The sequence below is a fragment of the Xyrauchen texanus genome, chromosome 38 (genome assembly GCF_025860055.1).
Source record: "Xyrauchen texanus isolate HMW12.3.18 chromosome 38, RBS_HiC_50CHRs, whole genome shotgun sequence".
Lineage (NCBI taxonomy): Eukaryota > Metazoa > Chordata > Actinopteri > Cypriniformes > Catostomidae > Xyrauchen > Xyrauchen texanus.
This window is the reverse complement of record NC_068313.1, coordinates 33,653,765-33,680,690: the sequence shown is the minus strand read 5'-3', so window position 1 is coordinate 33,680,690 and position 26,926 is coordinate 33,653,765. Positions and strand designations below refer to the sequence as shown.

The 26,926-nt window shown below is 38.5% G+C and overlaps 1 protein-coding gene across 1 annotated transcript; it reads right to left on the bottom strand.

Annotated features, from left to right (window-relative positions):
• Window positions 1-617: 617 nt before the first annotated feature.
• Window positions 618-16,752, bottom strand: pxylp1 (2-phosphoxylose phosphatase 1). The gene is made up of 6 exons (XM_052110408.1): window positions 16,643-16,752; window positions 13,962-14,103; window positions 6,623-6,784; window positions 6,416-6,542; window positions 4,446-4,585; window positions 618-4,342 (listed from the first exon to the last, which is right to left on the bottom strand). Exons 2-6 carry the CDS (start codon window positions 14,038-14,040, stop codon window positions 3,312-3,314), a joined length of 1,539 nt encoding a protein of 512 aa, XP_051966368.1. The 5' UTR covers window positions 14,041-14,103; window positions 16,643-16,752; the 3' UTR covers window positions 618-3,311.
• Window positions 16,753-26,926: the final 10,174 nt, after the last annotated feature.

Sequence of the window (26,926 nt, the reverse complement as noted above, 5' to 3'; positions counted from 1 at the left end):
TTTCTCTGTCCACTCAGTAAATAAACGATCTTTTTCATTGGCGAGAAAGGCTGCAGGTAATTAAAATCATCTCATGGAGATCACAGGGTCTCAGATTCCTTTACTTAGCTCCCACTAACAGCCCTGTGGAAATTTTTGTTGATTACTCCATAATACATTTTGGACCATTATGATCAAGTTATTTGACAGGTGACACTAGAAAGCTGGTCCACATGATTTGCAATCTCATATTTCACAGTAATGACTCAAAGCCACAGCCATTCTGTGTTTTATCATAAGCAGAATGATAAGCAATGGACTGATGCTTGATCTATTTCTATAGTGCTGACTCAACTCGAGATCACTTTTCTGAATTTGGTCTCTTGGTGCCTTTACAGGTCCTACAGAAGCAACTCTCCTCCCACCTAGTGGCCATCATGCAAAAGACACAAACTGTAAGTGGTACAGGCACATTTATGGATGCCTGATGCATATTGCACAAAAAATGGTGTCATTTCTCAGACATTTTCATAAGGTGTTTTCTGAAACTGCCAAGCTCCAATCAGACTGGGTAGCTCTAAGCAATTTCCGGGAGTCAAGGTGTATTTCCAGAAAAAACACAATTACGATTTTAGAGGAAATGTTTCACGTTTTTATTGAAAAATGTGCTTCGAGGTTTCGAATGTGGCAGTACACACTGATCATTAGAACATCATTCACGATACCAAATCATTTCGTTAGAATACATTTTTGTAGTATACAAAGACACCATCTGTCCTTTATTTTCCCTTTAATAATAAACGAAAGAAAACAACTAAAAGACGACACAAAATGTGGGAGAAACAAAACATGACAACAAGAAATTCAGTCAAATACTCTTCAAATGAGATCTTATAGGGATAGTTGACCCCAAAATTTACATTCTGTCATCATTTACTCACCGTAATGTAGTCCTATCCCAGGGATGGATTGCCAGCCGGGCCAATGGGGCCAGTGCCCAGGGGCCCTTGACTACCTGGGGGGGGCCCTGGGCTTTAAAGTTGGAGATCCCCCCGCTCAAATACTCATCAACAATGCAAACGAACCCCCTTGGAGATAAACGGCACCGGGGCCTTTGCAAGTCATAATCCTTCCCATTTACTTCCTTGGAAAACAGAGATGATGATCGGCAGTATGTTAATCTCAGTCACCATTCACTTTCATTGCATCTTTTTCATACAATGAAAGTGAATGGTGACTGAATCCCTCATTCTGCGTACTGTAACATCTCCTTTTGTGTTCCACAGAGTCAAATGGTTTTGAACAACATTTTTGGGTCAACTATCCCTTTAACACAAATGGTCCAGAATGGAATTTTGTTTAGGACATGTAACGGAAGAGACAAGCAATGGAAATACATCCTATTCCTGATAACTGCAGGAATTCTGCTATAAAGTGGCTAAGTGCCCTAAAACACAACACAAATGGATTGTTACAATATCTAGTGAATCCACTAGGATTGTCTTTGTGACAGTGCAGTTTTCTGGATTACACTGACTCAGAATAAAGGCAAGATGTGTTTCAACAAGTGAATGTGTGTTTGTGTTGGATTCAGGTGGTTTTTAAGGGTCCTTGATGTCATATCACACCTTATTAAAACCACCATCTTCATCCAAATGTGCATTCAATCGAAGCCTACAGCTTAACATCTCAATTCTACTCAATGATTATTGTAAACAATTTCAGGATCTGACTTTGTCAGTTGATTCTATGTGATTAGTAAAGTGTACCGAAACAATTTTTTGTGCAGGAATAATTATTTGGTCCACCCTCTTAATACTAAAACAAAAACTCATATAATTAGCACTCGCTCTCAACATATTTCACTCTCGCCTTGTCATGAAACCTGTAAAAAAACATGCCTGACTCATATTTCACGACAAAATTGTGGTTGCAGTGAGGCACTTACAGTGGAAAAGAATGAGGCCAATTTTTGGTGGGTTTAAAGGCAGAAATGTGAAGCTTATAAGTGTATAAAAGCACTGACATTAATTATTTTGTTAAAACTTGTGTATTATTTGAGTTGTAAAGTTGTTTAAATTGTAATTTTAGTGAAAGTTACAGGGATTACAGGTTTATAGTGTTACGTCGTCATGGCTACGAAGTTGTAAAATTGGATAACTTAACACAGAAAAGGTTTGAAAGTGATTTTATCACACTAAAATCATGTCAACACATACTGTTTACATCTTGAGGCTAATAATATACAGTGAGAATTTTAATGTTTACGAATCGACCCCATTGACTTCCATTTTAAATGCCTCATTTTTTTTTTCTCCAAAAAGTCGAAATGAATTTTTTTTTTTTATCATTGTATTACAGTAATGTTTTACTCCTAATAAAGAATAATGGAAGTGACAAAAAAGAACTACTCAAAAGTAAGTTTCTAGATGCACTATTTTAATGAGAATTGGGTCCTAAACTTATGGTCATAAAAATATGCTTCATTCAACTTAAAGGGATAGTTCACCCAAAAATGAAAATGCTCTCATCATTTACTCACCATCATGCCATGTGTATGACTTTCTTTCCTCTGCAGAACACAAACGAATATTTTAGAAGAACATCTCAGCTCTGTTGGTCCTCACAATGCAAGTGAATAGGATCCAAATGAAGGTCCAAAAAGCTCATAAAGGCAGCATAAAAGGAATCTATAAGACTTCAGTGGTTTAATCCATGTCTTCAGAAGCGATATGATAGGTGTGGGTGAGAAAGGATCAATATTTAAGTTATTTTACTAGAAATCTCCACCTTTGACAAGCCCCAACCAGTAGGTGGCGATATGCATAAAGAATGCGAATCGCCAAAAAGCAAAAGAAGAAAGTGAAAGTGGATATTTATAGTAAAAAAGGACTTAAATATTGATCTGTTTCTCAAGGACACCTATCATATTGCTTCAGAAGGCATGGATTAAACCACTGGAGTCGTATTGATTACTTTTATAATGCTATATCGTGCTTTTTGGACATTCATAGTTCTGGCCAGCATTCACTTGCATTGTATGGACCTACAGAGCTGAGATATTCTTCTAAATATCTTCTTGTCTGTTCTCCAGAAGAAAGTCATACACATCTGGCATGGCATGAGAGTGAGTCAATTATGATAATTTTTTATTTTTTGGTTAACTATTCCTTTAATGCTTTATATAATTTTCGTTTCTTTTGTAATTATTATTTATTTATTTTGGGGTGAAATGTGAACTAGGCATGTTTTCAAGAAATTCACCCATATCCCTTCAAGTTTTACTCATTCTCCTTTAATGTGCATCTCTCTCACTCACCCAATTTCACATGTTACAGTACAGTTTGGTGGCAGGCCTGCTCAAAACTTGTAGCATTAACCAAAAAAAACATATCCTTTCTCACAAAAGACAGGAAATTACCTAGAGGGCACAGTGGCTGAGCAGAATGCCGATTGTGATTGCGGCAGAAGGCAGTGTCAAAGGTCAAATCTTCTCCGTTATAGAGAACACGAATAAACATTTTGTCCAACCCCTTTCCTCTTTTTCTATCACTCATTTTCTCATTTTTCCCTTTGTCTTTTACTTCCGGGCTATTCCACAGCTCGAACACCAGCCGTGCGGCAAATCTCGGAAATCCCGCCCCTTCCAGACCCAGTGCGCTTAGCAACGGTGCCATAGTTACATCATGTGCAGAAGATAAAGCAAAGATCGCATCTTCCTTGCCTTTGTGTGTCTGGCTACCTCTAGCGATCTTCTCCAAGCGTGCCGCGGTACGGTTGAGGTACGGATGTGCTGCGAGAACTGCGTAACGGCGGTAAAGCCCTGCCTCCCGTCGCTCCAGTTCGTCATCTTTCTGTTGCCGGCGAATCACTGCAAAGTGCTGTAGCGTAAGACATGCCCCCTCGGCCGGAACGTTTGCTATATTCCGTGTGCTTGAGCAGGGAAATGGAAGGTCATGGCAAAAGTGACATAACAGTGCGTCCACCGGATTGGCCGCCCTCAAAGTCTTTGTTGCAACACCCAGGGTTCTCGCCATGGCAACGTATGTGCGTTCGAGTTCCGTGTCTGCAGTCCTCTGGCGATACTGCCTGTGCTGCTCCTGGTCCAAGAACCGGTTCCGCGCAGGACAGTCACAGGAAGAACCGCAGAACAGCGTACTCCACTGCTGCCTAACCGTCAGCCGCGACCAATCAAAATGAGGCACGAAACCAAACAGGAAAGCCAATCCACTCTGGAGGGTGCGGCTTTTACCTGTAGTCTCCAGCCACAACTGCCGTGGAGACCAATCAGCAGTCAGCAGATTGTGACGCTTGATGTAGGCCTGATGAAGATGATTGCCATTTTTCAAGTGCTGTATGACACCTAATAGAAGAGAGAAAGACCGAGAACTGAGAAATACATTTGCACATTGTACATATTAAGTATATAATTTTGTAACAAGGGAAATGCTACACTGATCGGCTACCTGTCTGGGTAAGCTCGCCCATCTCGCAACTGCTGTGATTGGGTAATCGGGGTAGAGATCCAAGTGATGTGTCCCAGTGGCCACGCCCACCCAGTGCCATGTGACTAATGAAGGAGGTCAAGAGGGGATGTGTGGGTTTTCTGCAAAATTAAAAAAATGTAAATAATAAAAAAACTGCATTTAAAGCTAGGCAATATCTCTTAAATATATATCTTGATCATTTTGAGCCTTTGGACAATATTCAATATACTGTGTATCTTATGTATATATAGCTAATTCTAATGCCATTATTGACACAGGAGTTAAAACCAGACACTATTAAAACTCTTTCTTAATCTCTTTGTTTGTACGCCCATACTCAAGTCAAATCAATGTGACTAAAGGGGCTTTTCACTGCACGGTACAACTTGACACATCTCGACACTGCTTACGTTTTTGGGGTTTTCCACTGTGGATAGTACCTGGTACCTGCTACTTTTTTTAGTACCACCTCGGTCGAGGTTCCAAGCGAGCCGTGCCGATACTAAATGTGACGTAAAAATCCTGCAGATCACTGATTGGTCAGGGAGAATCGTCACTACCAGCATCACTGGATTTCCGACACGTGACATCAACCCGCTAGTTTTAAAGTTAACAACAGCGATAACAGTATAATTTGTTTACGCAACTTTCGAATTGTGAAAAAAGAAATGGCTGTGCGCAATACCATGCCATGGTCAATAAACGAGGTGCAGACGGTCCACTCATTAGCGATGAGTGAAACGAAAAAGTCTCTCAGGAAGTGTATCGGCTGTTGGCCGCACACGGCTACCACTGGACCTACCAACAGTGTGGGGAAAAGTTAAGTGACTACAGAACCATCAAGGAAAAGTGGAAGTGGTTCAACCAATGGACGCTATCTAGACCGGCGAGCAATGGGAAGGAGAGTGCCCTGGACTGGCGCTGATTCACGATGGAGGATGGTATGTTTTGTTATGTTAACTCTATACTCTGCTTGAAAGCTTCACTTTATTTAGTTGACCAGCTACTGGAAAGCGTCTGAAACAACCTGTAAAATCACCACGCAACAACTGCTTTATGCAGCACAATGAGCTAGTAGCTAACATCTAGCGGTCATGTTATTGTTTTGGTCAGTTTGTGTCTGGTTTAAGATGATGTCACGGCAGTAGAGGCGGCGCAACTATGACGATCAGCCTATAATCCCACCCGCGTTGAGGTGGCACTAAACTGCAGTGGAAATGCAAGCTCAGAAATGTAAAGCGAGTAGAGTTGAGGCGAGTCGAACCGTAACGTGCAGTGGAAAAGTGGTTATAACACAATCAACCCACAAGGGAGTGCTATTATAACACTAATGATTTAACAAATTAACGTGATTTTTAAAGAGATAGGCTGATATTTTTGCACGTGTGTTAAGTTCTATTAAAAGAGAGAAAAATAATAATATTGTTGCACAAGAGAGAGAGGGGCTTATGGATGAGGATTACTCTGTAATACATAGAATCTGAGACAGCATGGGAACATTATGGGTTGTTGACTGTGATTAATAATTCTCAGAATATTCTGTACAACAGTATTTGTCGTGTCATTGGTTAGAATACTAAGATGAATTCATAGAAACACGTCAGTTATTTTCAGTAACATTAGAGTGACTGTTCAGTGCTGGCGTATCCACAGCAACACGGCTCAGGGAAGGATAAAAGACGATGCCAGGAATGAAATATTAATCTGATAACAGTTCAAAAACTGCATGTCCTTTGACAGACATCCCACCTGACATACACACACAAACATAAACCCACATTTGCACACCAACCACTGGTGGTTATTGGTTCTAATATCAAAAAAATTCTGGTTGCATGTAGACAGATACATGAAAAGACATGCATTATGGATGGATGGATGGATGGATGGATGGATGGATGGATGGATGGATGGACGGACGGATGGCATTTTCTTATGCGTGTGTTTACCTCTTGTCTGACAGGGTGCAGTCTATGGCAGGCTTCTTGGTTTTGGGGATGGAGTACAGCGGGAAACGGTCACCATGGCGAATCATCACCTGGACCGACAGCAGCTTGTAGTCAGGCGGACTGTGACCTACAACATAAAGAAATGCATCACTACATATCTATGAAAGTCTTCAAGTGTGTATGAAGGTGAGTGTGTGTGTCTCTTACCCTCCCAACCGTGCTCAGTGAGATTTGGGTAATTGCAGTACTGGTGGGTGTCTCGGATGGGGTCTGGGGCGGGTGGATCTGTATGGAGAACTGGATTCACACGCTTCCTGCTTTTACCTTGTGACCTTTGCTCTGCCATCGGATTGGTCTGAATCAGGTGCACTGTAGATAGAAAGAAAGAAAGAAAGAAAGAAAGAAAGAAAGAAAGAAAGAATGAAAAAGATTCACATGGCTTTGAGAGCCAGCCGAAAAATAAACATTCTGGATGCACTCACACACACACACACACACACACACACACACACACACACACACACACACACACACACACACACACACACACACACACACACACACACACACACACACACACACACACACTTTTTCCAACTTTCCAGTTCTGAGCTCATATAGTAAACATTGAGGCTGCACAGAGCTGTGAGTTGTTGAATTTTGGGAATCGCCATAGTGATGTGGGCAGAGGGAGGAGTCTGACAGGTCTCCATAATGATGGGGATTGAGCTTTAAAAGTGTAAGCAATGACACTTTGTCATTAAAAAGTAGAGCGCAACAATCCCTTAATGTCTCACATAAAAGCACGCAACACAAGTCATACCATAAAATCTGTTTCTACTTAACATTTAAGCTGCCTTTGCATTTTATGGATAATAGACGAAGTCAAGTACACAGTGATTCATTAAACAGGTCATATCATTATATCAATTTTCATTGACCTTTGAGAAGGGAGAAAATTGCAATGAAATACTAAATTATAGCTGTTTTGGTACAAATAAAGTGGCACTGACATTATAAGAAATAATAATTAAAAAGATGCATGATAAGACCCTTTTAATAATATGTAAGAAATGTTTTTAGCTGTAGAAGCAACCTACGGAAGCCATATCGCACATTGGAATAATAAAAAAAAAGGTAATTCTGACCTTTTTTTCATTTCGCAATTTCGACTTTATTTCTTGCAGTTGTTGTGACTATATTTTGCAGTTGCAAGTTTACATCTCAGAATTATGAGTTTATATCTCGCAATTTCGACTAAATCTCGCAATTGTGGCTATATCTGCGGGTATTTTGCGCATTTTTTGACGATATCTTGTAATTTCCACTTTATGTCTTGCAATTTCAACTTTATATAATGCGATTTCAACTTTTTTATCTCACAGTCGTGACTATATCTTGCAGATACGAGTTTATATCTCAATTAGTTTATATCTTGCAATTTCGACTATTTCGCAATAGCGACTATAACTCACAGTCGGGAGTTAATATCCCAGAATTATGAGTTTATATCTCACATTTTCAAATATCTCGCAGTTGTGAGTACATATCTCAGAATTACAGTAGTTATACCGTACTGTCCAAAAGTCATTAAGATGGTCATTTATATCTCCTACTTTAATATGTCAATAGGAAATATACTTTTTTTGTACTCCCAAAAATAACTTTTGCTAATAGAATAGAAGAACAGGGAGCTCTGTAACAGATGTCATGGCCCCCACAAAGCCCCCCACTGAACATCAGGTCAGTCAGGAATTACACGAAAAGACAGAAGTAACTGAGACAACCTAAATAGACAGAAGAACTGTGGTGAATTGTCCAAGAAGCCTGGAACATCCTATCTGCCAACAACCAAGTAAAACTGTCCAGGTGTAAGAAGGAGAATTGGGGCTGTTTTTAAAGCAAAAGTGTTCACACCAAATATTGATTTAGCTCTTTTTCTGTTTACTGGATTTTGTATGACGTTAATTGATTAATGAAAACTATTTATGTCATTATATTTTTTAAAATCCTCATTTTGAAAGTTTTTCACAAGTGCCTAAAACTTTTGCACAATACCGTATATCGCAATTTCAACTTTACATCTTATAATTTCGACTTTATATCTCACAGCTGTTACTATATCTCAGTATTACGAGTTTATATCTCACAATTTTTGACTGTATCTCGCAATTGCAACATAAAGTCTTGGCATTTTGACTTTATATCTCAGTCGTGACTATATCTCAGAATAACACATTTATATCTCACAATTTTGACTTTATATCTCGTAATTTCAACATTATTCCTTGTAGTTGCGAGTTTAATATCTCACAATTTCAAATAAATCTCATATTTGACTATATCTTGCAATTAGTTGTGAGTTTATTATTTATTTAATAAAAGTTGCTATTGCAAGAAATAAAGTCACAATTGTGAGATATAGAGTCAGAATGACATATATATTTTATTTTTCCTCCATGGCGGGATTAAGGCGCCATAGCATCCTAACTATATATTTTTCACTGTACGAAAACATTTTAGCTAAACAATTTTACATACAGTAAATCTACACAATAGCACTTCATCTAACGCGTGTCTATACAGACCTAAAAATATGTTCAACCTTAAAATGTTTATTGCAGCATTACGAGAAAACAATATTAACATAAATAACAATGAAATGGCTTAATATGACAAATACAAAACAAATCAAGGAATTAAAAAAATTACAAACTTACAAAACAATTAACACTGCATTAAAAACAATTGTGACAATAGGGTTTGTAAGTACCGATATAACCAACGAGTAGTAAAACTCACCAGAAAGTAGTATAACGGTTAGCTGGCTTATACGAGTAGAGACAGACATTCTGGAGATGTGTGTGAGAGTGTGTGTGCAGGTGTGTGTGTGTGTAGGACTCAAACTGTTCTCTATTCAGTATCAAAACCCTTCTGAATTGCTCCCTCTTGTAACAGATTCCTGACCAATCACGTGTTAAGACAGAGCTCTCAGCCAATCACAGCACAGCTTCATGTAGGGGCCGGCCACACAAAGAGCTCTTTGTAGACAGTGCATAAAGTCTACAAGTGCAGTTCACAAAGAGAAACACACCCTACAACAGAAGCCTTACATGAACACAAATCAAGCAGAATATTGTTTATAATGCTGTTATCTGCACTCAGTGTGTACTTCAGTAATAGTTCACCCAAAAATTAACATTCTGTCATCATTTATCACCCTCATGTCATTCCAAAAGTGTATGACTTTCTTCTGTGGAAAACATAAGGAGAAATATAAAAGAATATACTGAATAGATATATTTTTTCCCCAAACAATTACAATAAATGGGGACCAGAAATACAATAAATGACAATGTTCGCTGTTCTTTTCTGCATATTGCGGAGACATTTTTTGGTCCATTCTGCATAATGGACCCACCGGACCCCTTGGTTCTCCCGATGGACAGTCCTTCCCTGAACGTCCCCAAAGTTTGTCGGCACACCGGGAAAATGCCCGGTATGCCAGATTACCAGTCCAGCCCTGGTCTCGTGTGTCCCCAGAATGTGTCTGTGAAGTTTCAGCTCAAAATACCCCATGGATCATTTTTTATACCATGTTATAAATGCCTCTTTTTGGGTGGAATCAAAAACACGCTGATTCCGTGAGTGTTTCTTTAAATGCAAATGAGCTGCTGCTCTCCGCCCCTTTCTGGAAGAGGGCTGTGCCTTTACAACTCATGCTTCGGTTACTATAGCAACAACAAATCAGAACCGATATGACTGACAGTGTAAATACCGGAGTTAAGGCAGGGCTGGACTGGGAAGATAAATCGGCCCGGGATTTTACATAGTAGCTGGCCCAAAAGTTGAGCGGGGGGGTGTTCGCTGTCCTTTTCTGCATATCGCGGCACCGTTTTGTGGTCCATTCTGCACAACTCGGCGGCTCATTTTAGCTTATTGCTCCCCATTCGGCCCATTTTGCGGCCGACCCACCGGCCCACTCGGTTCTCCCATGGCCAGTCCGCCCCTGATCGGCCCCAAAGTGCAGCAACCCACCGGGAAATTGCCCAGTATGACAGATCGCCAGTACAGTTTGTCCACTTCAGTGGCTTGTTGGAGGGGAACCCAAAAGTACAATTCTTTAAACAATTCTTCTTTGGTGTTCCACACAAGACAGAAAGTCATTCTGGTTTGGAACAACATGAGTGTGAGTAAATGATGACAGAATTTTCATTTTGGGTGAGCTAACCCTTTCGTGATAAAGTAATGGTGGCAGAGACCCACAATTTACCACAATGAGCACTGGAACTGGACACTCCTCTTTCATCTCTCACTTTCACTCTTTCTCTGTGTATGTATGGTCTCTTTCTCTCTGTCTGCTTGTTAGTCCCTACAGATCTGGAGCCTCTTTATTTAAAACAGACCAGTCATGCTTGAGTGAACTCAAGGAAAGAGAGAGAGAGAAAGAAGCAGCAATAGAGGATAGGTCATCTAATTTAAGACGCAGCCCTGTCCTACATTCAGCTTTCAGCTCTTATTGGAAAACCACAAAGCAGGGAATGAATTAGTAATGACCGCACACAGGATAAAAGAAAAGCAAAGCAAGGGAAGAATGGTAAATGGTCTGCACTTATATAGCGCTTTTTTTTTAACCTTAGAGGTTACCAAAGCGCTTTACATTGTGTCCCAATCACCAATCCACACACACATTCACACACACACACTCATACACCAATGGTGGCAGAGCTGCCACGCAAGGCGCTAGCCTGCCATAGGGAGCAACTTGGGGTTCAGTGTCTTGCCCAAGGACACTTCAGCATGTGGAGTCGTGTGGGCCGGGTATCGAACCACCAACCCTGCAATTGGCAGCTGACCCGCTCTACCACCTGAGCTACAGCAAAATATCAAGCAAAGGTTTTGCTTCAAACAATTGATGCTAGACCCTTTCTTGAACTAAATTTTTGCAATTACTCTTAACCAACTGGTCTCAACATGATTTTTAATGGAAGTATGAAGTCAGTTCCCCTTAAGTTCACACAGGTGCCCTACGTATTATATAGAATAAAATAAAGAGTTAAAAATAATGAAAGAGTATGCATTTAGAAAAAATATACAATTTTAATTATTAAAGACTAGTGCAGTAGCCATATAAAGTGCTTGTTCTGTATTTCTCTAAAATAAATGGCAATAGGTTTGACATTTTATTTACATTTGACTTATGTCCACAAATACTTTTGGAGGCCTCCGTAGATACCAAGTGTGCCACACAAGCCCTCAAAAGTGAAGCCAATACGTCTCGATCGCCCCCCGGTGACTGGTCCTAGTGTAGGTCATAAACCCCGCCTCCCCATGTTATTCAACGGGACTTGAGACCAACTAAACAATTAAATTACACTTCACATATTTTTTTTCCAAAGATAGTTTCTGTCATTTACTGTAGTTTCTATCACGTTGATGTAATTTCAAGTGTTTGTTTTCAAAATAAGGTTGTTTTTAGTTAGTTATTTGATGCTATAAAAACGGTGCTGTGACATCATGATTGACAGCTGTGATTGACAGGTTCTCTGAGCGAAGTAGTCACTGAAGCACCAACTGACTTTTTTTCGGGATCTTCGGAGGACTGAGGAGATTGGAGCTTTAAATGTAATATCTAAATTTCTATAATTAATTATTTCACACCGTCAAAAGTCAAAAGTGCAGGGGCGTGTGCTTGCGATTGATTCAGCGAGAGTGAGGGCGGGGCCTTGATTTCGCGGCTTTACTTCCTGCTCACTACTGTGCAGGTCTGGTCCCGAAATCGCAACTGCGCAGACTCAAGTCCCAAGATGTCAGCACCATATCGGGACACCGGCGGCTTCAGTTCTCACCAATGGAAAAGAGCGAAGGGGCGTCGTCCATCTTTTTTTAGTCTATGGTAGATACCAAAATTCAGATCACATACATACCATTCATTCTTGACACAAGAAAGAGAGAGAAAGGTATTATTTATCATGTCAGTCATGTAGTCATTGTTCAGTCAAGTGACAAGACCCATGCATCCATTCGTGAAGGCTGTTTTGTTTGATTTGCATGCTTCTTGTATGCTGGCTATGTATATCCTGTTACTCAAACTGAGCTGTGATTGGCTGTGTGATTCAGCGGGTAGGCATTAGACGAGCACTGGCCAATCCCTGATAACATTCAAAAGTAAGAACATGTTTGGTTTCATTCGAGTTGCCCTTGCAAATTCCAACCATCTGTGCTTGTAAACAACTAAATTAGTATGATCTTGTTTTAGCTGTCACTATTAAACAAAATATTATATAATCTGCTGATCTCCATGGGGTTAGTTTCTCAAATTCAAACTTTAATGAAAAAGGATTTTCAGTCAAGGACATGGGTCTGGATTGGGCTCTAATCTGGCAGTAATCTGTCTCAAAAGCCAATCATATGAAGCATTTCTTCATTTCGTATATAGAAAATCATATGCTCACAGTTATATAACTTTAGGACTTTCCAGATATTTTGACTGCCTTGATTTATATCTTGAAATCATATCATGCAAACATAAATTTAAAAACCATTTGCTGCTTTTAGAGCTCTATATTTAGACCGTCTAAACTGGCTGATGGCGATGCTAGTGGCCCCCAACACCCTTTTGCTGAGCTCACAACCCAATGTAAATGTTTGCAGTCAGAGTCTGTACTTTCCTTCTTAATATTGTGACGCATTCCAAAGCAGTACATCAAACGAAAGGATCAGACTGGCTGCCAAACTTATTTTAGTTGGTAGCTCTGAAGCTAATTCTTTTATACAGTGGAAGACATACTGTGCATACTAGTTTAAGTTTTTACTATCGTAGATTAGCAGTTCGCAGATTGCCTTGAGGATTGCACCCCCACCATAACCATCAAACCTTAAACCATCTTCAAGGACCCTAAATGCTAAAGAATTGAATAAAAATGGTATATTTTTACACTAGCAAAACATACCAAGTACCACCATGATTCTTCCATATTTTTAGGACACAGTACCATGGTAATATCATTTTTGAAGTAACATGGAGTACCAAGGTGTATTGATCAAAGTGCCCCTTGGTTCTGCCAATAAACTTTTTGTAAGGGTAAGTTTTGGTTAATGTAAGTGATGCCCCCTCTTTAACAATACTAGTGTATTCCAAAGTAACCAACATCTATTGAGCCCAAATCCATTAGAAAATGTGTTCTACTGGTACAAGGCACAGTCTGTTATATATGGCACGTCTTTAAAGGAAATGCCTTTGTTTTGAATGGTGAATGCTGTCTAATTGAGGCCTTATTCCCGATGGAACTTGAAAACACACACACACACACACACACCAAGAATGTAAATGCAATTCAATGGAGGTTGTATTCCCTTCTGATACACAAAACATACTTCCACACACACAGCAATCCATGAAGAAACCCCTAAATATATATGAATAGCCATAACTCATACAGAGGAAAAGCAGGATACAGACAGGACACGGCACCTGAAATCATACATTGTAGAACACACACACACACACACACACACACACACACACACACACACACACACTTACAATGCTGCAGACTGAAACTCAGCACGGTCAGCAGTGCCCCCACCACCAGCACCAGGATGAAGCGGTTCCGTGCCAGCATTGTCCTTTAATTAGTCGAAACACCTGTCCATCAGCCATACATGCAACGCCCCCTTACTGTCACCTAGGCAGTCAAGAGCAACAGAGAAACATGATATTGCACACATTCAAAGTAAAGTTTGTCATTTCTGCACCACTAATGACACCGCAAAGAATTGCAAAATCAATGCTTTTCCAAAACAGTTTTCGAAAAACACTTTCACAGTCTGTCAATGGTCAGAAAAAACAGAGGTTGACCGATTTATAGTTTTTGCAGATTAATTAGCGCCAATAGTTGCTTTTGGAATATTGGTTATCTGCAAAAATGTACGATTAAAGTTCACTGTATCTATCCCATTGGAGGCATTGAAGGGTTCTAGAATAATTGGCAATATTCATCCATATTTTAATAAAAATTAAGTTTTGTTATTTTTATTACATTATCAAGTATCTTAATTGAAGCGAGAGTACACAAAGAAAAATGCAAGTATATGGAAATATCTCCAACTTCATATCTTGGTGTCTCCTCTTTTAACCCCAATTTTGGCATGCCCAATTCCCAGTGCACTCTAAGTCCTCGTGGTGGCGTAGTGACTCGCCTCAATCTAGGTAGCGGAGGACGAATCTCAGTTGCCTCCGCGTCTGAGACAGTCAATCCACACATTTCATCACGTGGCTTGTTGAGCACGTAACCACGGTGACCTAGCGCCTGTGGAGGCTCACGCTACTCTCCACGGCATCCACGCACAACTCACCATGCACCCCACCCAGAGCGAGAACCACATTATGGCGACCACGAGGAGGATAACCCAACGTGACTCTATCCACCCTAGCAACCGGGACAATTGGTTGCTTAGGAAGCCTGACAGGAGTCATTCGGCACACCCTGGATTTGAACTTGCGACACCTGGTGTGGTAGTCAGCTTATTTACTTGCTGAGCTACCCAGGCCCCCCAAATAAATCTATTTTTAAAACTATCGGTTACTAGCTTTCTTCCAACACATCAGTTATCTGTGGCGGCAAAATCCAATATCGGTCAACCTCTATGAAAAACAGCTGTCCCACCCCAAATTCACGCCATTGGTTGATCCAATCATGCTGTTTCTGGCTTTACACTTCAGGAAAATCAACCCATGCAAGAATCAATTATATAGTAGTAGTCTCTGCATATTAAGATGGGATGGAATAGAAGTATGTAATTTAACATAGAAAAAATACGCACTTTGCCTTTTAGAAAAACTCAGTAGCTACAGCATGACTGAATAATTGACAATGATTACCAGAATGCATTTCACATGTCTGAGATGTTGCAGAGCCAAATAGGTAAACACACACACACACACACACACACACAAACAGTAATAAAATCCCCCACAGTTCTGGTTTCCTTTATAAATGTATTGCTGCAAAAAACATACCTTGAAGAGCAGCCAAAGTCTGTCTAGAGATCAAATTCACACAAAGAAACACAAACTGACAACTACACACACACACACACACACACACACACACACACACACACACACACACAGTACCACACAACATGTAATTTACCCCAATGACACACAAGCAGAAACTGTTATTAACTCTAAATACAGACAATAGTGTGCCTTTGAATTCATTCCTGCCACTTTTGTACCAACTTTAAAGCATGCACACAGGCACACATGCACACATACACACATACGCGGTTGATGAACTGAGCAGATGTTGAAGGTGTCCATTAAACCACAGTCATGACTACACCCAACACTTATACTGCAAACTCAACTTGTAACACAGAAAAACCTAACAGACATGCATTGACACCTTTGCAAACCGTAAGATGCATGCCACAGTTTCAGTTTGGGCTTATCTCTCTTTTTATTTTCCAAATTAAAATCACAGACTGTAGCCCTGTCAAGTGTTGTTGACAGCAGTGTCCTGCAGTGAGACATACTGTACTCCATCTAAAACAACATATTTCTTATTTTTGTATAATATTATAGATGCAATGTTATGACTTTCTATTAATTGAGAAAATTGACCCCACAATCCATTTGTCACACCACAGGACAATTCAAATGAACAAGCGGAGGCAAAAAGATGATTTAAACTATCAAAAGAAATTGTGACCAGTTCCAGCACATAAAATATGCACTATATAATATACAATATATAACTGAGAGACCAGATGAAATATTTGGAAGCTACTGCACAATTTATTTGTCATTTAAATGAACTAGTCAAAATATTAGGAGGGTTAAAACCCTTCAATTTACAAAATAGATGTCTTTTAAATCAGAAATTCCAGGTCAGACATGTAAAGTCCGAAATAGTTTCCATGTACAGCAAATAATTGCCTCCCTAATGTTAAGAGAGTCACGATAATCAGTTTATGGTATTTAAACCGCAACATGGATTTATTCTTGAGGTTTTGAATGTGCATGCGAATAATGCATACGGCAAATGGAATGATGCATATGGAATAATAATGAAAATGGAATTTAGAGCGTTCAGCGGGATCGGAGCGCAACAATGTAGCAGATCTCTCGATCGAACACACTTAAGACACGTCACGAGATGAGAACAGGGAAACCCGCGAGATGCCGTCTTACCTGACCGTAACAACGCCGTGACTTACCGTTCCGAAGTGTCCGTCCTGTCCAGATCTCTGCACTGGGTAACGATAATCCATCTGGTCGAAAGAATGCTGGACAGCCCTGCTCTGTGCCTCTTTGCCCTCCTCCGCCGCTAATCTGAATGTGTGTAAACTGTATGTTAGTTGCGAGTTCGAATGCGACCTCTGCTGGTCGCAGTGTAACATTACAAGCAATTTCAGCGAATTACAGTTAAAGAGATAGTTCACCAAAAATGAAATTTCTCTAATCATTTACTTACCCTCGTGCCAGCCCAGATGTGTATGACTTTCTTTCTTCTGCAGAACACAAAGATTTTTAGAAGAATATTCCAGCTCTGTAGGTCCATACAATGCAGGTGAATGGGTGCCAAAATGTTGGCACTCCAAAAATCACACAAAGGCAGCATAGAAGTAATCCATATGACTCCAGTGCTTAAATCCATATCTTCAGAAGTGATATGATAGGTGTGGGTGAGAAACAGATCAATATTAAAGTAAACTTTGTTTGAAATTCTTCTTCCAGCCCAGTAGCAGACGATATGCGTGAAGAATGTGAATCACCAAAAATACAAGAAGAAGAATGTGAAAGTAAAAGTTAAAGTGGAGACTGACTGAGCAGGGGGGAGAATTTATAGTAAAAAAGGACTTAAATATTGATCTGTTTCTCACTCACACCAATCAAATCACTTCTGGAGACATTGATTTAACCACTGGAGACATGGATTCCTTTCATGCTGACTTGTGTGATTTTTGGAACTTCAAAATGTGGCACCCATTAACTTGCATTGTATGGACCTACAGAGCTTAAATATTCCTCAAAAAAATCTTCATTTGTGTTCTGCTGAACAAAGAAAGTCACACACATCTGGGATGTCATGAAGGTGAGTAAATGATGAGAGAATTTTCATTTTTGGGTGAATTATCCCTTTAAACAACCCTTACTACTCTAGTGATACCACAGTAAGTTAAAGTGACCAATACAATCAATCAATCAATCAATCATCTATCTATCTATCGATCGATCGATCAATAGGGCACCTGTGTGAACTCGAGGGGAACTGACTTCATACTTCCACTAAAACTCACCTTGACTTCATCTATTGATGAGGATATTAGAAACTTTGTGGAACCATTAGAAATTCCTAAATTGATGACTGAGCAAAAAAACTCTCTTGATTCTGAGATAACCTTGGAGGAGATTGATGAGGTAATTAAGGCCTTACCTACAGGCAAGGCTCCAGGGCACTTTGGGAAGTTTAAAGTTATTAAAATGAATTGTATTCCAAAATTCAACTACCTGCTACAGTCACTCCCTGTAGATATCCCCCTCTCGTATTTCAAGCAATTTGATAACATAGCGAAGTCCTTCATTTGGAATGGTAAACGTCCCAAACTACATTTCAACAAATTACATAGGCCGATTGACAAAGGTGGGCTAGGCCTACCCAAGATTTTGTTTTATTATTATGCATTTGGTCTCAGGCATTTGGCTCATTGGTCACTTCCACCTGAAAGAGCCCCTCCCTTGTATTCTATTGAACAGGAAGTCCTTACCCCTATTTCGCCATTGCAAAGCATTTCTATCAAACTAACCGGAGAAGTTAAGTTACACCCCGTTATTTCCCATTTGCACATGATTTGGGAAAGAGTGGCCAGAGTGTTCAAATCGAACATTTATTTAAATGTTGCCTCGAGCATATGGCTTAACCCCAAAATTATGCATCAAGTGGATTGGGAGGGGGTTGCTACACTCGGCGACCTGTATGAGAATGTGGGTCATCATTTTGGGATTCCCAGATCTCAGTTTTATAGGTATTTACAGCTGCGCCACCTGCTCTCCTGTTTTTGGGAGTAGCACACACCCCCCTAAATGGTAGATACTCTAGAAGTGGTGATTACTGCTTTTGGGAAAGGTCATGAGGCATCAGTGTGAGGCACCTGATGACTCAGAGTCTGGGGGATGGAGCTTTATTAAGAGATTATGGCAGAAAGATTTGAACGTGGTATTGGAGGATGGAGTGTGGACTAGATTCTGAAAAATGTCAAGTCTGCATCTAGAGATGCAAGGGTTCGCCTTATGCGATTTTAGATTTTACAAAGATTTGATTACCCCCTCTAGATTATATAGGCTTGGTCTTAAAGACACACCCACCTGCTGGCGATGCCAATCAGAAGTTGGAGACACAAACCCATGTTTTTTGGGGATGTGTTAAGATCCAAGATTTTTGGTTGAAGGTTCATAATTATTTGTGTGACATTCTGGGCACTCAAATTTTACTTTGTCCCAGACTTTGTATTTTGGGCGATTGGGAAGTTATACATTTGGGGGAAAAATACATAACAAATTGGGTTCTGACTGGCGTGATGATTGGCAGACAAATTATTTTAAGGGGTTGGAAGTCAGACGGAGCTCCAACATTTCCGGAGTGGTGTGCGGAGATGAGGAGGTTGGTAGCTTTTGAGGAGATGGTTTTTCAGGAAGTGGGGTAAGTATTTGGCATTTTTGGGAGACTGTAGGGGAAGGGATGAGGAGAGAGCCGTTTAGTTGAAATATGCATTATATATAAATAAATTAATTAATTAATTTATTTATTGTGTGTGTGTATTATTTTGTGACCACAGGGGTGTTTTTTTGTGGTAGGGTGGGGTTGGTGTTAGGGGAGGGATATTAATGAGAGTTAAAAGTTAAATGTTGATTCGGTGTATACAGTATGTTGTGTTTTTCTCTGTTGTGTTATTTTTTTGAATCAATAAACAATCTTAATTACAAAAAAAAAGTTAATTCAAGAAACGGTCTATCATAATTTGTTTTTGCATAAGCCACTTTGTTTGTTTAATTATTCATGTAGTGCCTCTAGTGCTTATTTTACCTGGTCCTGCCACAATATGTTCAACGAGTCACATTAAAATACTTTTCCAAAACTGTAATGATGGTAACATGATTCTATGAAACTATGTGTGTGTGTGTGTGTGTGTGTGTGTGTGTGTGTCTGTGTGTGTGTGTCTCTTTTATTACTAAAGGGACTGCAGTCAAATAAGTTTCAAATGTGCATCCACTTGCAAACCTGTCTATCGTAAGATTGTGAGTGTCTGTTTGATCCGGGTATCGTTCGTTCATTTGTTTTTGCTTTCATATATAAAAACGAAAAAACGAGAAAACAACTCCTTTTTTCGTTTTTTCGTTTTTTTTTGAAAAACGAAAAAACTAAATTATGACTTGATTTTTGGTTTTCCCGTTCTTGCACGGAAATCAGAAAAACAACTTGATATTCCGATTTTCCCCTGTGGGTGGGGCTAAATCTGATTGGCAGGATATGCATTCATTGTTTTTCAAATTAAGAGTTTTCCAAACACTGTATTTGTTAGCCTGTAAAATTAATAGTCTATATGCATGCTATTTGTCACCCAATTATTTGGCTTCACTGACTGAAAAAATCTATTGAAATAGCCTAAACATGTTCACGCATTGAAGTTGTCACGGTGGTTATCAGACAAAAGGCTGAATGGAGAGAAGGCCCTTCTTATAGTTTATATTGCATTCCATCGCAATATAGGTTACTTTTGCCGTCCCTATACTCCTGCTCACTACAGTTTTGAGGATGCCTTTCAAGACAGTCATTGGCAAACACCTACAGTAGTCAACCAAAATGCCTATTATCGCCGCAGAAAAAATAAACCAGTCGCATTTCAAGTCATTCGCGAAATGACCGCCAGGTGGCGCAAATGGATATTGTGCAAAACAGCAGCAATTGCCGCATTTTGAAATGTAAGTGGGGTTAATGTCAGTTAACAGTAAAGATGAAATACTACAACTATGGTAAACAGAATAAAACATTTTTAGCCCAGAAAAATAGAAAAAATAGAGACAAGAACAATATATAGCCTATATATTTCATATTGTAGGCCTATCTTGACGTCAGTTGGCGACATAAGCCTATTCCCCGGGCCGGGGAGCAGCGCGATAACAAAAAAAAATCAAATAAACAAACAAAAATAAATTAGGTGCAATTAAGCTGATATTTTTTTACTATTCTATTGAGGAATGAAACGAATGAAGAGCGCTTCTCGCTCATGTGAGCGAACACACACTGGAGAAATGAACGTTTGGGCATTGCTCAGTGAGTACACTCATGGCCGAGTGGTAGAACTTACGTTACGATCATGACACGGGTTCAAATCCCGAGCAAACACAGCAATTTTTATATTAGCCTATTAATGCATTTAATACCATATTATTAATGCAGAGATTTGTCTAGTTCTAAAACTGTTACAGCATAGTTTTTTGCTCATATAATAAAATTACCATATACTTCCATTTTACACTAAGGAACAAATATTATCCAACAGAATGACTTTACATTTGTATAATAATTTCAAAAGCAGTTCTATATTAAAAAAGCTACTTCACCAATAGACTATATCAAATATATAAAAATAAGTAACAACTGTTACACTTTTGAATCATGAATTAATAATCTCATAGGCCTACAAATATCCACATTTGTCATCTGAAATGTAGGGTAGCTTTCACTAAGATGTAAATGAAATTATATTTCAATATGCATGGAAACACTTACAGAAATTTTAGCTTGTTACATGCATTTATTTTGATTAAGTAAATCGTTGAAACATCAGATAATCAATAAAACATGAACAATTTTTAGGCAAATCTTTTTGTTGTGTTTATTAGACACATCAACGCATTTTTGAAAGGTGTGCCATTGTAGTTCACTGCCTCATCAAAAAGAACAGAAATGTCAGGCCACTGTTCTGTGAAGTGCTGTTCCACACTGGCTCTGTCCTCTGCTGATGTGATGGGATTACTGCCAAACATGGACAACCTGGTCAGAGTTGACCCAACTTCTTGATGATTCATATCTGCTGCAACAGAGGCATTTGGCAGAAACACTTCATCAATCTTTTTTTAGACAATAATCGCACAACCTATTCGATATTCTATAATTAAATCAACAAATCGAATATTCGAAAATCGTGACTCATCCCTACTGCTTTATTAATGTATTCAGTGTAAAACCCGGACACCCCCACACAAATGTGGCTTTTTGTTAATGACTGTCCTACTACAGGATTTAACACAGAGTAACAGCTCACTACCAGTTACAAAAGACACTGTAACAGTCTGTCACATGCAATTCTAGTTGCATTTTTCATCAATTAATTTCTTAGATTATCCATTGACTATGTTCTGGCCAGCCATCAAGTGTCAAAAATATTTTTTGGCCTGATGCCAACCTTACTCGTCGACCCCTGGAATAAAGGAATCAACTCCCTCATTAGAGACTTGCCGCCACCTAATGGCGGTGTTAGTTTCATATAGTTAAAAAGTAGACGTTTCATTTTTTTCCAATAATTTCATATTTCTACATACAATTTTTTACATTTAAAACATTAATCTCTTAACATAATTTATGCAATTATAATTTGCTGTGTATGTGTAAATCCACATGACACAGGCTAAACAGCCTGGGTCAATCTCAATCCAAAATCTCAATCCAAAAATGTATTATATTGATACCGACTTCCTTTTATTTGGTCATAGTAACCATACACCAAACACAGTGTCTTTGCATTCTGATTGAATTTGTTGACTAAATTTAAGAATCTGACATAAGAGGACAGATGACAATCCTGCATTATATTGTATTATAATGACGATGTAATATAGCACTAAACTTTGACTATAGCCTGCATGTGGCATATTACTAGGAACCTCAAAGCATATTTATGTGTATGTGCATACAGGCCATAAATAACAAATAGACATTATAGAAAATATATTATTCATAAGAATTTAAGTTCATAAAAACATCTAAAACAAAGAATAAATGTATTATTTAAATTTGTATAATGACAATTGTCAGTGCGTGAACAGGCTTTTAGGCTTGAATTTAGGCTATTTCAATAGATTTTTTCAGTCAGTGAAGCCAAATAATTGGGTGACAAATAGCATGCATATAGACTATTAATTTTACAGGCTAACAAATACAGTGTTTGGAAAACTCTTAATTTGAAAAACAATGAATGCATATCCTGCCAATCAGGTTTAGCCCCACCCACAGGGGAAAATCGGAATATCAAGTCGTTTTTTTGATTTCCGTGCAAGAACGGGAAAACCAAAAATCAAGTCATAATTTAGTTTTTTCGTTTTTCAAAAAAAACGAAAAAACGAAAAAAGGAGTTGTTTTCTCGTTTTTTCGTTTTTATATATGAAAGCAAAAACAAATGAACGAACGATACCCGGACCCTGTTTGTGGTCATGGCACATATATTTGTATAAGTCACTCGAAGGAAAATATTTAGGAAGACTATTTGAAGGAGTGTATTTATGCAAATTCATCTGAGGTTATTCAGGTTAGTTCACTGGTGTGTCCAAAAATCTATCCTTTTCCCTCTCACGGTTCCTCATTCCTCACAGCTTCACTTTTCCCCCAAAAGTTTGTATCGTAGTTTTAAATCTGTAATTGCTGACAAAACTCCACCTTAGTTCAACAGGTACAAACAGAACAAAATGCCAGACTTACCATATATTTATTTGTTTTTGTTTGTTAGATTGTTTGTTTGTTTGTTTGGTTTTGTTTGTTAGATTGTTTTTTTTATTTGTTTTTGTTTGTTAGATTGTTTGTTTGTTTGTTTGTTTGTTTGTTTGTTTGTTTAATGATGCACTTGTTGTTTTCATTTGGTCGGTCAGTGACAATTGAATTTGGTTTGTTTTTCTATCATGTTTGGGAAAATGATCACTTCCATCCCTTATCTCTAATGTAACCCTTACACAAAACTTTCTGACGCCATTTTTACATTTTCACTTTAACATTATTAAGTATGTTTATTGAACCGTTTCCCTTGTTGTGACTGTAGGCTGGTCCCCACAATGTAGGCAAAACCTGAATCCAACACACACACAAATATTATTAGCTAAAGACAGCACAGTGAATCTTTTACGTATGAGGTCAAACAGATCATTGAGTCTTCAGACCAAAGTGCACAAGGCCACGGCACACGTGCAAACTGAATGAATAGAAGATTGAATCAAGAAGTTGCTTTAAATATAGATCCACCTGTTTACATACACAAAAGACAAACATGTAAATGTGCTGCCGTCCTCTAAAACACTTTAGCACAGACTTTTGTCTGCAACTGACCCTTTTCACAGATGATGATGACACATTTCTGAATTATTCAGATGCATAAATAAAGCAAACTTTTTATATTTTCCTTTTTAAAAATAATTTAGTATAAAATTTTAACAATACTTTGTGTTGTATTACCCTGGCATTCATTTAAAAAATAGTCAGCAGTGTTGCTCTCTAATTTTGTCCTCTTATGGAAAGTCGTGGAAACGTATTTCTCCCATTCGCCGCTATAGACGTTGACCCTGTTTACAATTTTGAATTTCTCCAATATTTTGCAACTGAAATTCGCGTTTCCTTGGCATTTTATGGGCCATTTTATCCTAAAGCAAACATATTGTATTGTGCAAGATTTCACTTCCATAGTCCCACCCTGAAGGAAAGGAAAAAAGTTCACCTGTAGTACCTCCACTTAAGATTACTTAAGTGATAAAAATGCTTCAGGGAAGAGTAGAAAATAGGTGGTGTGGGATACTGTTCAGACAACAATAATCTGGAAAACCTACAACTGTGTCTCCATGCTCCAAAATGAGGATGTGTGCATGGACTTTACTTATCACCATGTTGATAAACCAGCGACCTACAACTTTACATTTACATTTACATTTATTCATTTGACAGACGCTTTTATCCAAAGCGACTTACAAAAGAGGAAGAACATCAGCGAATCATCTTAGGGAGACAGTGGTACAAAAAGTGCCATACTACAAAGTTTCACTATCATCAGAATAGTATACAAAACAGATTTAAGTGCAACAAGAAATGTAAATTATTTATTTATTTATTTATTTATTTTGTGACCGGTTAATTGCTTTTGGAAAAGATGTGTTTTTAGCCGTTTTTTGAAGATAGAGAGTGAGTTAGCTTCCCGGATTGAGTTGGGAAGGTCATTCCACCACCGTGGTATGATGAAACTGAAAGTCCGGGAAAGTGTTTTGGTGCCTCTTTGTTTTGGTACGACAAGGCGACGTTCCTTAGCCGACCACAGGCTTCTGGTGGGAACGTAGCTCTGCATAAATGTTTTTAGGTATGCTGGAGCAGACCCAGTGACTGTTTTATATGCCAGCATCAGGGCCTTGAATTTAATACATGCATGAACCGGCAGCCAGTGGAGAGAGACAAAGAGTGGTGTAACATGTGCTCTCTTAGGCTCATTAAAGACCAGATGTGCTGCTGCATTCTGGATCATTTGGAGAGGTCTAATAGCACATGCAGGAAGGCCTGCAATGAGAGCGTTACAGTAGTCCAGTCTAGTTATGACAAGGGACTGAACGAGCAGTTGTGTGGCATGTACAGAGAGGAAGGGTCTTATCTTCCTGATATTGTAGAGTGTAAATCTACATGATCTTGCAGTCTTTGAAATGTGGTCTGTGAAATTTAGCTCATCATCAATGGTTACCCCTAGATTTCTGACCGTTTTGGAAGGTGAAACTGTAGTTGGACCCAGCTGCACTGTGATGTTGTGTTCTTGGTATTAAGTTTACCGTTCACACACCAAAGCCACAACGCTCAAATTCTACTTAGCATGCTTGGGTACTTTTTTGCAGGCCTTTACGCAGTCAGACAATATAAACTTACAAGTCTGTTATTTTGATTTATACTTAATTTTCAGTGAGCCTTCCAAGCAAATGGTAAACTGTGCTTTTCATTTGTTTTGGAAGAGGTACATTGTCAACAAAAGAGTGTGATCTGTGGCCAGAGTTATTGTTTGGTCACAAGTAGACCTAAAACCTTTCTGTTTGGAATTTGACATCATTTTCCTCCTCTCGTTTGCAGATGCCAAAAGAAACAGTTAAAAAATGTCTGGAATCACAACGTCTAACAGCAAACAGTGATATCAGAAAATCACAGAACACCACTAAATGACATGGTATTACCTTATCTGTTTGGACATGATGCTAATACAATGGTAGCATGGTAGTGCTATGCTTTAAAGTAATTTGAGTAACATGTAAATACTATAATTCATGAATATGGTAATCATTTAGCTATAGCATATATCAAAGTACCATGATATTTCCATTGTTATACCATGGTACCGCCACAGTACTTTTTTTTTAAGCATTACATCCACAAGACATCGACCTCTTAATGTATCTCTAAAATCCCCAGCATGCATGCAGCAAATAGACAAATATGAACATAATATTAATTACAATTTTTAAAAGTATTCCACATAAAAATATATTTTTAGAAATATGTGAAACCAAAGTAATGTGCTTAAAAGTTATAATCTTTCAGCAAAAAGCCAGTTTTAAAATGTGTAATTGATTATAGAGTTAGTGGTGACTAATTACTTTGTAATAAGATTGCACACAACACAGTTTGTCAAAAGGCCAATTCAAGATTATTTATAACAAACAAAATAGTATCAAAAACTAAAAGGTAAAACCATGTTATGTAGATATTGTCCCACCATGGTAATGTTGCATGGTAATATCGTGTTTTTGGGCCTGGCACCAATGCAACAATTTGTTTTGGACATATTACAATTGTATTACCATGATAGTTGTTCATAAAAACATGGAATAATGTAGGTACCATGCCAAAAAAAAATACAAAAAAATATATATATATATATATATATATATATATATATATATATATATATATATATATATATATATATATATATATATGATATTCATTCTTTATATTTTAAAGTACCATGGTATTACCATCCAATACAGGACTTTCACTGTACCATGGTGCCATACATTCCCTATTTCTAAACATTTGTATTTAGATGTAAGATTGAACATGTGCATTTAGATTGTATAATTAAAGTATTTTGTTATATAAACCTTCTAAAAATATATTTAAACCGCCTGAATGTAGAAATAAGACATTTGAAGACTTGTTCAGTTAAGTCTAGCAAAATTGTGCATTTTTCGCCTCATGTGATCTACGATATGAAGTTTGTGGACCACAGACTGCTATTCAAAGCGCTGGACATTTTTAGGCACCATGTCTACAGTTCTGGACACGCGGTCACCCTGTGTCTGGCCGCTGATCACGTGAAAGCGGTATGCTGCAGGCGGGTTCTAGTGACGTACAGGAAAATTGACCAATCAACGTTTCTGTTTTGCGACATTCGATTGGTCCATCGAGATGTGAACTGTGACCGCATTCACGTCGC

What these genes read in the sequence shown, in the direction of transcription:
- pxylp1 (XM_052110408.1), bottom strand. Translation starts at nt 14,040, where the DNA reads ATGCTGGCACGGAACCGCTTCATCCTGGTGCTGGTGGTGGGGGCACTG. An exon ending in GAGTTTCAGTCTGCAGCATT is followed by an intron (nt 6,785 to 13,961) that starts GTAAGTGTGTGT and finishes TTCTATCTACAG; the next exon opens with TGCACCTGATTCAGACCAAT. An exon ending in CACTGAGCACGGTTGGGAGG is followed by an intron (nt 6,543 to 6,622) that starts GTAAGAGACACA and finishes TTTATGTTGTAG; the next exon opens with GTCACAGTCCGCCTGACTAC.